This window comes from Callorhinchus milii, unplaced genomic scaffold, assembly GCF_018977255.1.
Source record: "Callorhinchus milii isolate IMCB2004 unplaced genomic scaffold, IMCB_Cmil_1.0 Scaffold19, whole genome shotgun sequence".
NCBI lineage: Eukaryota > Metazoa > Chordata > Chondrichthyes > Chimaeriformes > Callorhinchidae > Callorhinchus > Callorhinchus milii.
In genome coordinates this window covers 2,777,301-2,792,591 of record NW_024704760.1, presented here as the reverse complement: position 1 = coordinate 2,792,591, position 15,291 = coordinate 2,777,301, and the positions used below count along the sequence as shown (strand labels likewise).

The following is a 15,291-nucleotide window of genomic DNA, read 5'->3' as shown; positions in this document are numbered from 1 at the left end:
ATTAAAGAGTTCACTGACAACTGAACAACAAAAAGGGGCTCATTCTTAATCGATCCTCAAAGACCTTTAACATGTCTTCACAGTTGCTCAAAAAAAAATAACTGCTTGAGGAAACCATTTTACACCAGTAGATATTAAATGTCCTGTAGCGAAAATAAAAAAAGGAAATCTAAAGCCCATGTAAATTGGATGTCAACATCTTAAGAATTGGCTGTACAAGTTATTTTTTTTTGTAACTTACAAAGATATGGCTGCTTTGACAAAAATGCTGATACAGACAAAACAATTGCGCAGTTTTTTTTCAGGATTCAATCACATTCATTTTTTTTTAAACATTTCAATCTGCAAAAAAAAAAAAAAAAAAAATACAATTCAGTTCACAAGACCAGACACGGCAGCTCGGCGATCTTTGGGGTTGTGCATTTCGCATCTTCCCCCCCCCCCCCCTTCCTAGTTACACTTAAAAGCGTACCTCTAAACGTTTTGAAGGCAGAGAACTAACACACTTAATCTTGACATCTCTTTTCGGGACTCCGAAATTCTGTAACATTTACAAGGAACAGCTTGACCTTTATATACTTTTACAAGAAACTGCCTTCGGATACAACGCAACATTTCCACGTGACTGTGTTCAAACTGGAGTTACCGACAAACCAAACCTATTGAGACTAACAGAACCACCGAACTAAGTTCGAAGGTTGACCCAACATTTTTTTTAAAAAAGTTTTTTTTTCCTGAATATGGTGTTTCAAGCCTTTTTTGTAGACCATCTCAAACCTTAGTTGAGACTTAAATAGATGAGCAAACATAAAAAAAACGTTTGAAAGACTGGGCCAAATAAATCCTGCATTGCCTTCACAAATAGTAGACTTGGAACAGTCCGACTTGTGACTAATGGACATTTCCTTACGAAGACATTGAAGCCCTCTCACCCCCACCAAAAACAAATGTGATATGATTATGATGCTGACAGGATCAACAAAAGATCATAGGCCGTATTTACATTTTTCAATTAAATGGATGGAATCTTTTTTTAAGACAACTTCAGTTCTGTCTATATACTGATTTATGATTTACGTGCGAAAGGCTAGAATGCCATTAACAGAAAGCATTTAGGTAACGTAATACAGTGGAAAGTGAACATCAAGCAAAGTTGCAAACGGCGGCTGCCTTTACAGTAACCCTGTTCAGGTTACGCCTAGAAAGACGGCCATAAAACCGAATCTACACCTACTTTTAATGAAGCCAGTTCACTAACAAAACGCGTTGTGGCTACATGTATTTACAGCACCTCAAGGTTTGAAGGCCAAGATATTTAGGCCATGTTAGATTTGCAAGGGACCTCGATCTGATCCTTTGCTGAAATACGGCTCGCACTGTCAAATTTTCAAACCACTGCAGTAACAGTCGTCACAGAGAACAAATCCACAGGAAGATTTCAGAATATGGCAAGACTGAAAACTAACCGGATATACGCAGGTGTTATTTTTTTTTGATAATACACAAAGATCAACAAACCCTTTAGAATATGAACATTCCCTTTCACGTTTCAAGTTTGTGTGCGGTGGGGGTGGGAAAGAGAAGAGGGGGTGTAGCACATAATTTTCAAACCAGCGCTCACATCGATGGCCAAATTCCCCCCTCCACCAATGAGGGAGGAGAGAATTTTGCCTAATTTCTGCCACAACTTTGTAGTTTTTTCATCAGGCTTTTAATTTCTTCACTTGAAATTACCTTTTGAGAACATGGAGAGAAACAAAACGATGCCACAAATTAGTGCTAGGTTTGTAAATATTCTACAAGTCTCCCAAGTTTGAAAATGATTAAAGCAACTCCCATAAAATAAGCCAAATCCAAATGGTTCAATCCCCTCACGTGCAGGACACAAATAGGGAGACGGTCTCTTCAAAACCCACTACAAGCCTCGTGTCTAAAGCCTTGTGAACTGAGCTGTCAGTGAAGTCATATTCTAACTACTTATATAAAAAATATCCCCTTGTATTGTTCAGTCATCCCCAGAATTAATATCGTCTTCGTCCTCTTCTTCTTCCTCGTCTGGCTCTTCATCCTCGTTTGTGTCTGGTGGAGGACTCTTCTCTTTCTTTGATTCTTTTGCAGAGCTCTCGAGTGGCTGACCTTTGGAAGGTGGTGATGCCTTTGTGGCAGCATTTCGACCCTTTCCCTTGCCTTTTACTGGACTGGGAGTTGCAGGAGTAACTTGAAGAAAGGTACACAAAACAGTGATTTAACTCAATAAATACCCAGGAAACCCACCACGATTAATCAACCGTGCTTCGCAAGAGGAAAGAACCTTCAAAAACAGTCACTGCAGAAATCTCAATTGGTTAAAGTGTCCTAGAAACAACCACACTAGAGGCTAGGAGCTCGGTGTCAGCCTGAAACTCTCCACAATTAAAGCTCCCAATCGGGGCATCTGCTCCCTCAGTCGTTCACCCAGAGATTTGATGGGAGTCACTTTCATGTCCGTCCTCATTGCTCAATTGCAAAGCATCACTGGCAGAGTGACCTTTGAGTGCTGCTTAAGTTTGATACCATGATTTCCATGAACATTTAGAATTTTCTGAAAAGTCCACACATACAGCATCACAAATGAATTACTGAAATTTGCTTCAGTATTTTATAGTAAAATAAATAGTAAAAGAAGCAGAATCTGCTTCCGGAGGAAACAGATATTAAACTCAGTTAAGACAAAAAGTATTTCAGCGTTAAAATAAGTGTTTAACTACTCAAAGGAACACTTCAATTAATAGATTAGCCAACTCGGCCTGAAAATGAAAAGAATATTAACATGGTGCTTAAAGAGTGGGAAGAAACTCATGCATAACGGCTGAAAAAATAGGTCACGTTTGCTGACTGCTGGAAAGAATGACTGGGAATTAATTAAAGTGACAAATCCACCTTTTAAGTAGGAAATGGGAGTTTTTTTTAAAGCAATGAAAATATAATTCAACAGCAGTTATTTTCACAAATGCACCCGTCAAGACACTGAATTGGTGAAACTGCAGCATCGCTCAGTGAGGTTACGCGGCTTACCTGTGGCGCTGAGCCGAGGTTTAGGCGTTTTCTTTTCTTTCTTTTCTGGTACCACCTTTGTCTTTCTTCCCTTTTTGCTCTTCTTCAAGGAGCTTTCATAGTCACTGTCATCATCCTCTTCCACATAGAAGTCTGCATCACTACCAGAATCTCCTTCTACATAACAAGCATTAAGAAATAATCATTTAACAGAAATGACAGCATATGAGGCTATTCAACCCATCCACTCCTCCATTGGCGCCAACAATACCAATTCAAATTCCCCACTCTGTATCCAATCACATCATTAGATTGGCACTGGTGCTTTCACCACACAGAGGGGAGTGGGACAGCCTGCTCACATTTTTGTGCGATCAAAAAGGGCAAGCACATCACTTACTCTCCTGAATAGCCTCTTCATCCTCATCATGCTCTTCATCACTCCCTCCGTCGTCCAGCAGAATCTCTCTCTGTTTGGATGCAGCTTTAGAAGCAGCTTGCCTCTTCTGACGACCGTCTTTATGGACTTCTTTTTCATCTGCACTTTCATTGTCCCCTGCTGGATAACGCAAACAGGTTTCATTACGCAACTTGATTTTTGTGATTTTAAACTTAAATACGCCTTCGACTCCAAGACACAACAAATGGCTTTTTGTGGCATGTTAGATATAGCAGCCATCTCAGTTTTTTTTTGCTACCAAATTTAAGTAAGTTTATTAACAGTACAGTAAGCAAATAACAACAGAGTTGTACTACCACTGAGTTCCAGCTGGTGGTGACGGCACTAGGCGTCACGATTCTCTCAGCATCACAATACAAACGGAAATCATCAACCACATTGAAATTTAAAGTCGTGACACTGCCCAAATAGCTTGCAAACAACAAAGTCACACTCACAAGCGTCCATATTTAATCATATTGCATTGCTGGCTGTTAAGTTTCTATTTATAGACAATAAGGCATTAATTGACTGAAACATTTTCAATGCAACTTTGCGCTGTTCCTGTTGGTTCACACAATCAATTGAAACTTTCTACAATGTTATGACATAGGAAAGAGGAGTTTTTGTTAAAAAGACAATCAATACATCATACGCTTACTCGGACATTGACATTCGTAAAATTGCCAGGACATTACAGACACTGAAACATTAATGCTCAGACATTTAACAGTCAAGTCATATAAAAATCTAATATATAGCAACATATTAATGAAACATTTTGTGGCATAACTGCATCTTTTTCTTGATTACAACTCAACACAATTTAAGAAAACCTCGTAACAGAAGCGGTGGATATGGTGTTGTTTCAAACTCCAGGAAACTCAATCTCCTCTCAAACTATCCATAAATCATCGACCCTTAGGTTTAATTTAAAAAGGATTTAAAGTAAGGTGCAATGTGGAAGGCAGTTTTTTGTTACGACTATTCATGTAACATTTTGTTCAGAGGGGAATCCTTTAAACAATTTAACAAAAGTGCTGCTTTTCAAGTTTAAAAGGGACAATCTAGGGTAGAAACTTACTTCAACAACACGCTGAATAAGTATCAAGTTGTCATACTAAATCAGAAATCCAATTTCAATTTTTTCATCAATTCCTTTTGAAAACAGAGGTTTACCAGGTCACAGCAAAACCGATGTCTGCTGATACTGTACAGAATCCTTTTCTTACGTTTACAATTTCTATGTGGTCCAAATCAGCAGTAAAACCTAGTTAAGAGACCGACCATTTGCACTGCCGACAGTTCTAGTTATCTTGTGTACTCAGAAGAAGGAAACAAAACAGAATGTTCTCCAAACCAGTTAAAGGCACATTCCAGGAATAAAGCAGCCCCCTGATCACAATCCATCAAAATTAGTAGGGAGTAACAGGATGCATGAACAAACTATCAGCATTTAGCCACAATAGATATAAAAATGGAGCAAGCCATGGGGTGAACTTTCGAAAGCATCTTTTATGCACTTTTTTTTTAGTAGTTAAGATTCAGAGAATCGAAAAGAGGCACAAATACTTTGGAGAGAAGAGTGCGAAGATCATGTCTTAATGCTGCAATGCATATTTAACCCTTACAAATCCAGCATTTTCCAATTAAGCAGGAAACCACACTTATGCAAAAGCTATGCTCACATGATGGATGGTTCTTATGACGATGTATTGCAGTTCATAACCATGAACAGACTAGAATATGCAAAGACTTGTTCAATTTTGTGAGGAAAATAAATCAACAACCTTTGTCAAAACAATAAGCAAGGAAAGGTAAAAGTATAATAAGCAGAGGCATATTTTTAAATGAGAATTTGGAAAATTGTGATTTTGAAAAGGAAAATTTGCAGAAAGGAATGGACAGGAGTATGCTAAATATAAAAGTCCTCTTAATTTACAGAACGGGAAACATTAAGAACTCTCACCTTGCAGGAATTATTTCTAGAATATTTTTCCTCTCCACAAGGACCCACCTTTTCAAGTCTGCAGATTCCAAAAGTAACTGCTCAGTTACAAGGCTGTCTGTCAATGATTGCCTCCACTAGAGAATGCAGATCAGCAAACTCTCTGTGGCCTTGACTAGCAACCAAAAGCAGTTAAGCCATGAAAAGTCAGAACAGAACAGGCAGTAATACAAAACTTACAAACACCTCCGCAAGGAAATAGTTCTTACACTCTGCTCCTTCCCACCAACAAATTACACGCATTTCTGAGTACTGAGAATACTCCAAAACAAGGGATCGTGTAAATAACTCATTTGATTTGATAACCTTAGCCATTACAAAAGAATTGAAACCAACTTGTATATTTATATGGCAGCAGTGAAAGCCATGTTGTATTAGGATGCATAAATACCTTAGCAGATTCCTGAAGGGTAAGAGTTATTCCCAAGGAACTGGAACCAATTTAATTTGTTTTTTTACTGATCGTAGTGATTTATTGAATCAAATCATGAGGCACTAACAACTGGATGCTAAGTACTTACCCCTCAGTGTCCCAGATACATATTTTTTCATTTAAAAAATAAAAAAACGATTCAGAGATTTATCTCAGTGTGTAAAAAGGATATTGGGCAAGCAATATGACAGGAGAACCTAATTGGAACACTCTTGGAATGCCAACTAAGGGAGTGGCTCTTCTTTCCAACATTTCCAATGCAGTCTATGCTTTCATGCTAATCATGTACAGTCTTAAAATTCATTAGGTTTCAAATTTTGACAGCATTATTCTAATCAAAATGAACTTGGTTCTCTTGTGATTCAGTCACACATGGGTGGGTGAGGGCAGGGGGAGAGAAGGAACAGATGGAATGCAACGCTATGATGCATCACCCTCAGATTGCATCTCTCTGGGTGACATCATGCGAAGGGCATCAATTTGGAGTAAATACGACAACCTCTTCCAATGGTTCAACGGCTCAAAGGGGGAAAGAGTATTACTTGGTATTGCAATGTTGCAGTACTGAGCCAATAAAAGCCAGGAGATACCAGCTAACTAACATTTGTTTAAACGTTCATTCAGCAATTTATTTCAGTGCTCCTGGAAGAGGCTGGGGGAAGTGAGAGAAATAATAAAAAAACAAGTGTTGTCCTTCCTACCAATGGCTTTTATGTGTGAATGAGTTTGGGGTCAACACTAGTGCTGTGATTAAATAAGATAGCCTGTCAAGGTTGACATAAGAATGACAAGTTGAGTGTCATTGTACATCTGCCAACACTTGTGAAACTCCAGGATGTGTTACCACTGTTAAAAAAACTTAAGGAAAAGATTGAAAATACATGTGGTGGAGCGAGGGAAGGGAAAGAGGAAAAAAAAGGTTTTCAGATTGTTGAAAGAAAATACATACATGGGACACATCTTGGGTTAACCACTTACCATTAAAGCATTTAATAGGATTATCTTCTCTATTAAATAAGAGATTTGTAGCTTTCATCTATCCTTTATTCTGCATTTCCAGGAACCAAGAAAGAAAACAAAACGCACCTAATTGCTAAAACAAAATCATATGCATATAAACAAGCTTAGAGTTATAGGAATATTTGTCAGCTGAGTAAGTTTAAACTTCTAAATCTACAACTGTTCAGAAGCCTCAAACTAACAGTAAGCTGCTTGTTCAATAGGACCATCTGCACATCTTTATGATTGCTTATCCACTGGAGTTAGTACAGCAAGGGTTCAATGGGGCAGCGTGAATAAATCAACAATGCACGCCTTCATAGGAGATCAAATGTGTGTCCTAAGCTCTTTGCAAACTCAACTTAAAAACACTTGCATTTGATAAAGCACCTTACAGGTCAGGAATACCCCTCAAGCGCTTCACTGGATTTTACTGAAAAGCGTAATAAACTGTATTGCCTGTATTATAGGCAAACCTATTTTGGAGGGCAGGGACCAGCAAATCGGCCACCATCAGCTTACTGTTGCATTTGCATATTGCGTTCTTGGCAAATAAAACAGCATGGCAGAAACAGCTTTCCTAATCTCTTGGAAAGTACACAATCCAGGACAGAACAGAAGAGTTTAGGTAAAGGAGAAAATTGAACCTGGAAAACAAAATAACCCCAAAACATTGGAAATGTAGAACTTGAGTGTGAAATGAACAATGGAACGAAAATTCCTACCGGCACCACTAGACATGTTCTGCTGAGAGAGAGAAACAAATTAAGAGCGGACAAAATTCCATTTAGCACTGATGGAATTAGTTACTCCATAAAACAAATAACCAACAATATTTTCATGACAATATATAAGAGAAGTTGCACACAAAATTTGTTTTGAACCGAAACCAACAACACTCGCCAGTCATAAGGGGAAATCCGGCGTTTGAAGGATGTTCAACACTAGATGGCAACAACGCCTGTGGGGTTTGGGAGCACAACACTAAAACTGTTGGAACAGCAGAAACAAAGCTTTGCCTCAGGACTTTACATACCATTGCTCACTTGTCACCAATGTGGAAGCTACTCCAGCCCAGAATGTTAAGTGAGCAAGTGGAAAGAAGGAAAACTACCTTCTGTTTCAAGTGATACTCATACAACCTTGGGAAACACACTGGAAATTGGCAATGACCTCCCAATTTGCATGCTAATGCAGATAATATTAAGCTACTTCCAGCCCTTGGATCTGACTTACTCAATGGGCAGATGCAGCAAGTGTTCCACATGAAAATAAATTTGCAGCTGGCAACAAGCTCAAATGGCGGATATACAGTTTATGTACAATCAAATTGAAATCTAAACTGAGTAGTATTAGAAGGATTGAGTTCCAAATTGTCCTCATAAAATGCAAAACCGCATGGGGAGGAAAAATGACATATTGCTGTCCTTTCAGACGTCAGGGACCTCTGAAAACAGTGTCAAAAAATACCATCAGCTCTGAAGTGCTGTTTCTGATTTCCTTGGTGGAATATTTGAGACACAATGCACTAATCAGTTTTGTGTTTGGCAATGTGCATGAAAACTGTTCAGAATAGTCTCAGCCAGGTACAAAGGTAGCCAATGAATTGATGTCTGATGGTACACACCGGATAACAGTTGTGTAGCACCAGCCATGGAAGACTTCTTGTTTCCCAACACCTGGAGAGGTGCCAATCAAGCAATTTTTTTTGGGAGAGGCAGCTTCAAGGGCTCAGAATATTTAGGACTTCAAAACTCTTCTGTGGATAAGTCCTCAGTTGGGACAGCTAAAGCTGGAAGCATTGAAGGTAGATGAAATGGTAGTGGTTTATGTTGATAACAGGTACACAAATGGTAACATGACAGTGGAGCCTATTTGAAGATTGCTTTGAAGAGGCCAGAGGAAAAGCTGATGTTTTTCTGGTATCAAAATCTGTCCAAGAACCCTGAATACTTAAGCACAGGCAACAGGTCAAGCGTAGAGCGGTGACATCAAGAATGATCATGGATACTCCAGAAATAAGTTTCGGAAAATGGTATCATCAGTACAGTATCAACAGTCTGAACGCTGGAGATGAACAGCGTTATAAAGAGACTACTCTCCCTAACAGAATATGTCAAAATGAGCTGCAAACTCTAGTGCTATGTTGAGGATGAAATGAAATGCTGGCACAAAATACTCAAAATATCCACACAAACTGAAATTTACTACCAGTGGAGTTTATACAAAAAGGGCCTAATATTCAATTTAAACAATTCACAGTATGGTGCACATCATGTACAATAAGCTATTCTTAAAAATTACAGTGGGAAGTGAACTCCTGCCTTACACCAGAGAAGCCCGACCTGATTGACTTCAGAAGAACCACACCTGCTGGCTATTACAGGGATACAACTTACCTGTAGCCCTTTCCCGGATTTTGGGGACGTCCTTTTCTTTCTCAGCTTTAGCCTTTTTCCCCCTTTTTGTCCTTTGTCTTGGCAGTTCACCAGGATCAATCTCTTCATCACTACCCATGTCCTCCTAATCTGTAAGCACAATAGATAACCTACCTTCAGCTGTTTTCCTAGCCTTTCTGGATGTTTTTTCTCCTTTTCAATTCTACTTTTTTTCCCTTTTTTTCCTTTTTTCTTGGAAGCCTCGTAGTCACTGTCACCATGGTCCAACTCTTCATCACTTCCCATGTCCTCATCTGAAAGAATAACAACCCTTTTAAATAAGCAAACCAGAGTGATCCAATGTTTGTTGGCAAGTGCGCATGCGACAATGCATCAAGAGGCTTTAAATCGGGGGGGAAAACATAGTCTTGACCCATCATTACATTGGCTGCACTTACCGGCTATAATGAATTATGCATGCACAGTATGGATGAATTAAATCGGATTTTATACAGTTTGCCTGCAACTTAGGACTTCACAAAGTCATATTAAATGTTATGGTCCTGATTGATATGACCTGTGAGTTTTACTGTAAAACACACTGTTGAGTGGCAGGTCATGTCACTCTGTGCTCAAAGACCTGCATGCATCAACTAACTGACCAAATTCATTACAGCAGCCAAACTTTAACCTTCAAGCAGACCTCTACTGCAATATTGAATAACTTAACTGATATTGCTTCCCTTCTTATGGAATCATTAATGTATACCCACCAGGTGAATGGGATGTGTCCTTCTTGGACAGTGCAATGGCAGCCTTTAGGTCCTTCTCGTATACCTTGTCATCTGATTCATCACTGCCAAATATATAGAAACGAATACACGTAAATACTAAGGGTAATGTAGCATATCCATGAACATCTGTGAACAAGGCGCAAGGGGAACAGCTGACAGACCCAAAAAATAAAGCCTCAATTCATTTCTTTGAATGGACTCAGAACCCAGGCTCCCAAAGCGCAAAATTATTTGTCAGACTAAATAACTAGGGTAACATGAATGTCTGAAACTAGGGGCGACCACCAGGATCGGATTAAATTTCAACATTCTTCAAAACATATGCACTACAATACAAAGTTACATTTGTTTAGCGCCTTTCAGTTGGGAGGACGTACAAGATATATTACAAGGGGTTTCCAAGTCTTCAAAACAATATGGGGGTGGGGGAGAGAAAGTGGAATAAAGGAGAAGTATAAGCATTCTCACAAAACATCACCTTTCATCCCGTGCGTTCTTTGCAGATTTTCTTTTAGTTTTTCCCTCCCGCGGAGACGCTCGCGCTCGCTTGGTTGGAGGTGGCGAGTCTCTTCCATAAGCTTCTTCTGGAATGACAGAACTAGATTAACACTGCGGCCGTCTCCATTACACACCTATTTCCTAAAAGAATGATGCAGTTTACCAGCCTGGGGAAAAAGAGTCCCAATACCCAGAGCGCAGGGCTTGGTTAAAGGCTGTTGGATAGAGGTTCAGATGCAATTTGGTTTCGTACACATAGGACAATACATCAATGAAAGTCCTGCAATGCAAAAAAAAGCCGCACACTCATGAAGCACTGCAGACTTCAAAAATGTCTTTATAAACTGATCGTTCAATCAACATCCAACTGCACCCCCCCTCATCTGACTTAGTTATCTAGAACATCTCTGTAAAGTGCAAATGGATTCTTGCTGCACTCTTATTTTAATTTCCTTTATCCATTGCTCTTTTGATACACATGTTGATATCTGATCAAAATATATTAACTAGTTTCAGTCATCATTTCAACATAAACGTGATGTTCTGTGATGTGTAACTTGGCGTACAGTCCTATTCAGATTAATTGCAAAAAAGCTAAAAACTACAATTTATGGAATCTGCTGGGACACGCCGAGAAGTTGCAAAAAAATGGAATGAAAATTTCTAGGGATAACCCATCACCCAAAGTACAATGAAGGACAAGTACAGAATTGCGACAGGCTTAAAGATGCAAAAATGGACCAGATAGTAATGAAATAAACGTTTTGACAGTTAACAGAAAGCTAATCTTATGTTAGTCGTGCTATGACTGTTGATTTTCAAAACAAATCCATTAATAAGGCAATGTTGTACAGGCCTTGCAGAATTTTGTAATGATCCTTGGGTTTTGTCAGCCATCCCTTCAGAGAGAAAAAAAAAGGTACTGATGTGGCAAACTAACATCAGAGGTATGCCATCATTGGCCTGAGTTACAGTGAGGTAAAGAGAAGGGAAATTTAGCCAGTGCTTCTTTATTCTGGTCGCCTATCCCAGGAAAAAATGAGTTCCGTGTCTTTGGGAAAAAACATGATTAGGCCTTGGGTGCAACTCTCTTCTGTTGGATATACCAACACGTACTACATCAGTTCACAGATCAAAAATATTTATTTAGGCATGATACTGAGGAGGGCCCAGAAGTGTGCCACAACACCTTTACAAGATTGGGGTGGGGGGGGGGATAAAATGTACTTACTCTTTATTTACTTTAAAAAAAAGGATTTTATTTACTTACTTCATTTACTTTAAATAAAATTGGTTCAATTTACAATATCCAATTCACACACTGACAAGCGCTTTTCTTTCACTTGCATCCCCACTCACCCTTGGGCATTCCACACTATCCCTTGCTAGGTCAATGAAATTCTGCTGCCGAAAATCCCAGTTATTTAAAATTAAAAACGTTCTGGCCTGATGTATATTACATACCATCAGAATCTTCAAACTGTGAGTAGTCAATGACCTTCCTATTCCTGAAAAAAAAGAAAATGGATATTGATTAGCTACAGCAACTGTTTAATACACAGTGCAAATGAGGTAAGGATTTTAAATTTGAAAAGGATGATTATTAAAATACCACAGAAACAGCTAAACACAACAGCCACAACTTCACAAAACGATCGATTATAAACAGTTACTCGTTTTTTTTAAACTTTCTCCTTGCATGAGATGACAAGTGGGCAGCATGTTCCCTAACTTCTTCCAATAATGTTCTTGGCCCAGAAATTGACAAGTTTGGACATAGGCTTCAATCTGCAATTTCTTGAACAGTTGACTGCGAAATAGAATCAAGACATTGCCATAAAAAATCGAATGAGAAGACAGTTCATCTATGATCACTGTTACGCACCCCTCCCAGCATTCCTCGAAAAAATGGGCAGGGGATTGAGAACTGGTCATTAGCGCATATTGGAAAGCTGAAACAATGCACGATTCTGGGAATGGGAAGGAAAACAAATAAAAGCCTCATGGAAAGCGTTTTCTGTTTAAATTCATAAATCCATTTTCACACTATAATGAACTGCAAATGTAATCACAGAAGTTAGTGTAGAAGACAGCCATTCAATCCATCAGAAACAAGCTGATGCTAGCTCAACGACTGAACCTCTGCAACCCCACCTTCATGCTCCCTCTCCATACATTTATATGAACCTAAAAACCCATGTACATAAAAAATATTCCAACCTATCCCTTAACTCTTCATATGACTGAAGTGAGGCTCCCTCGTTACTGATTTACTAAATCAACATCAAGAATCTTCACTATCTATTCTCTCAAAACCTTTTAGTTTTTGAAGGCCTCTATTAAATCCCATTAACCTCAGTTCCAGGGGGGAAAAAAATCTAATTCTACAAGTTTATACTCACAAGTCTTCTGCTTAAAAAAATTAAAGTAATTTGGACTGCTATGAAGGCAACCAAATTATTGCATTAATGGCAGAAATAACATGTTACATTTTAAACAAAAATGTCCACCTTCTAGATCCACCATCTTGATCCTGGGACTACTCTGCAAAGGAGCTATGCATTCTTTTCCTCCCCCATTCCAGATCTAATTATCTTTTCAGATGTGGATTTTAGGGCAAATTGTGAGACTACAGGTACTGTAGTTCAGGAATGCAATTACGTTTAGAAAGCTCAGCTTACACCCCACCGCTTCAGAAGGGGAAGCAGGGGATCAAAAACCCAGAATGCAGCCACAGCATTTATAGCCTCGTTCGCCTCTCCAACTTTTGCAGAATCGGGAATGTAGACACCGACTATGACCCCCACAGGGCTGGGGGCTGAAAAAAAAACATGTTGGCAAATCGTTTTTTTTTCTCTCCGAAACGGGAGCATCTTGAAAATGCTGCTTCTAAGATTTAAAACGCTCCGACTAACATTCGCGTCATAGGGGGAAAAAAAGTGGGGAAATTTGAACACGGTGCCACGGGCGTCTTTTAAATATCCAATTAAAAATCCGGATCCTTTGGATCTGCGATCAACTGCTTCTCGCACACGCTTCGCGCACTGGGCAATCACGAGCCGAATTTCCAAACACACCAGAAAACAAAAGCCCTTCAGCCATTATTTTGACCTGGAACCATTTAAGCCTCAAAACGAAGCATTGATCCCGAACAATTTTTTTAAAAAAAAAAGTGGATGGGTTACACAACTCGCCCTTTCCCCCCCCCCCCCCACGAGGCACGCTCACACAACAAAAAAAATACAGTAAAACTAACTGCAACCTCATGCCTCAAGGCAACACGTTTAATTTAAGGGGGGAGGGGGGGGGGGAGATTGTGTGTGTGTGTGTTGTGCAAGGCAATTTGCAGTCCAAGGATCAAAAATGGCACTGCTGCTCGGAACCACAGATGAACAGCATAAAGCAAGAGTAAAAAAAGAGAGGGATGGGGGGGCGGGGGGGAAGAGAGGGGAGGGAGTGGGGGGTGAGAGAAGGAGAGAGGGAGTGGGGGGAAGAGGAGAGAGAGAGAGAGGGAGGGGGGAGTGGGGGAGAGAGAGAGAGGGAGGGAGTGGGGGAGAGAGAGGGAGGGAGGGAGTGGGGGAGAGGGAGAGGGAGGGAAGAAGGGAAAACAACTGCAGCAAGACTGGAATATATGTATGTATGGGGCGGGGGGGGGGGGGAGAGAGAAAGATCCAACACAATCTGTACACTTGCAAGGGAGGGAGGGAGGAGGAGGGTGTGGGGGGGAGGGGGGGGAGAGAGAGAGCGCAATTTATTTTCATGTGGAATATAATGTCCACACACACACACATACACACACACCACAGGGGCGCTGACATTAAATAAAAAAAGTCACTACGGAATAATTTACGGCGGGCACAAGGCAAAGGGGTATATAACGCAGCTTTAAGAAACGAACCCCCCCCCCACCCTTCCTTCCTCCCTCTCGTGTGCGACTTACATGTGTGTGTGTGTATATATATATTTAAAAAAATCGTACGACATTTTTCCCTCCCTCCCCTCAATTTCGGGAGGGAAACCGACGACTCCAAACACCGACTCGACTCACCTGACAGGCCTGGACATCTCGTCGGCGGCGGCGACGACGGTGGTGTGGTGGGTGGAAGGGGTTTGGGGGGGAGTGGGTGGTGGGGGGGGGGGTGAAGAGAGAGGAACACACACCTTTCGGGGTGGGGGGTAATTCTCTGAACAAAACCGAAGCTCCCTTTTTTTTTCTCCCCTCCTCCTCCTTTTAAAAATCTTCCTCCTGACTTCCTCACCTCACTCACTCACTCCCTCCCTCCTCCCCCCCCCCACCACCTCCCGGGCCCTCAACACTTTTTTTTTAAAAAAAAAATCCCTTTCGATTTTCAACCTCAACCCTTCTCTCTCCGCTCCAACGTGCGCGCGTGTCTTCACACACACCACACCCATCCCCCCCCCTCCCTCCTCCCAAGTAAGAAGTATTAAAAGCCTTAAAAAGGCAGGAGAAAGGTGTGGTGGTGGTGGTGGTAGTGGGGGGGGGTGGGGGTGGTAGTGGGGTGGTGGTGAGGGGAGTGAAAGGGTGGGGGTGGGGGAGTGGAGTGGGGGGAGAAGAGAAAAAGAGAACTAGGCGCAGGCTTCAGCGCACGCAAACGCTAAAAAAAAACGAGTTGGGTGAGGAGTGAGGGGGGAGAGAGAGAAGGGGGGTGTGGGGGGGGGGGGGGGGGTGGGGTGAGAGGGGAAACCAA

The 15,291-nt window shown here is 40.7% G+C and overlaps 1 protein-coding gene across 3 annotated transcripts; it reads right to left on the bottom strand.

Annotated features, from left to right (window-relative positions):
- Positions 1 to 1,922: 1,922 nt before the first annotated feature.
- LOC121848026 (nuclear ubiquitous casein and cyclin-dependent kinase substrate 1-like) lies at positions 1,923 to 14,680 on the bottom strand. Of its 3 annotated transcripts, none has more exons than XM_042342134.1 (7): positions 14,631 to 14,680; positions 12,047 to 12,090; positions 10,563 to 10,668; positions 10,064 to 10,146; positions 3,434 to 3,589; positions 3,055 to 3,210; positions 1,923 to 2,217 (listed from the first exon to the last, which is right to left on the bottom strand). In XM_042342134.1, the coding sequence occupies exons 1-7, from the start codon at positions 14,645 to 14,647 to the stop codon at positions 2,006 to 2,008; spliced, it is 774 nt and encodes a 257-aa protein (XP_042198068.1). In that variant the 5' UTR covers positions 14,648 to 14,680; the 3' UTR covers positions 1,923 to 2,005. The 3 variants fall into 3 exon arrangements, with proteins under 3 accessions (XP_042198068.1, XP_042198066.1, XP_042198067.1); XM_042342133.1 differs by lacking the exon at positions 1,923 to 2,217 and adding an exon at positions 9,465 to 9,604 and having other exon boundaries at positions 3,115 to 3,210; positions 3,434 to 3,592; XM_042342132.1 differs by lacking the exons at positions 10,064 to 10,146; positions 10,563 to 10,668; positions 12,047 to 12,090; positions 14,631 to 14,680 and adding an exon at positions 9,312 to 9,458 and having other exon boundaries at positions 3,434 to 3,592.
- Positions 14,681 to 15,291: the final 611 nt, after the last annotated feature.

Excerpts from the sequence above, each read along its gene's own strand:
- LOC121848026 (XM_042342134.1), bottom strand. Across the intron at positions 10,147-10,562 it reads AAGAACGCACGGGATGAAAG|TGATGAATCAGATGACAAGG; the intron begins GTGATGTTTTGT and ends TATATTTGGCAG. Across the intron at positions 2,218-3,054 it reads ACCTCGGCTCAGCGCCACAG|TTACTCCTGCAACTCCCAGT; the intron begins GTAAGCCGCGTA and ends CCTTTCTTCAAG.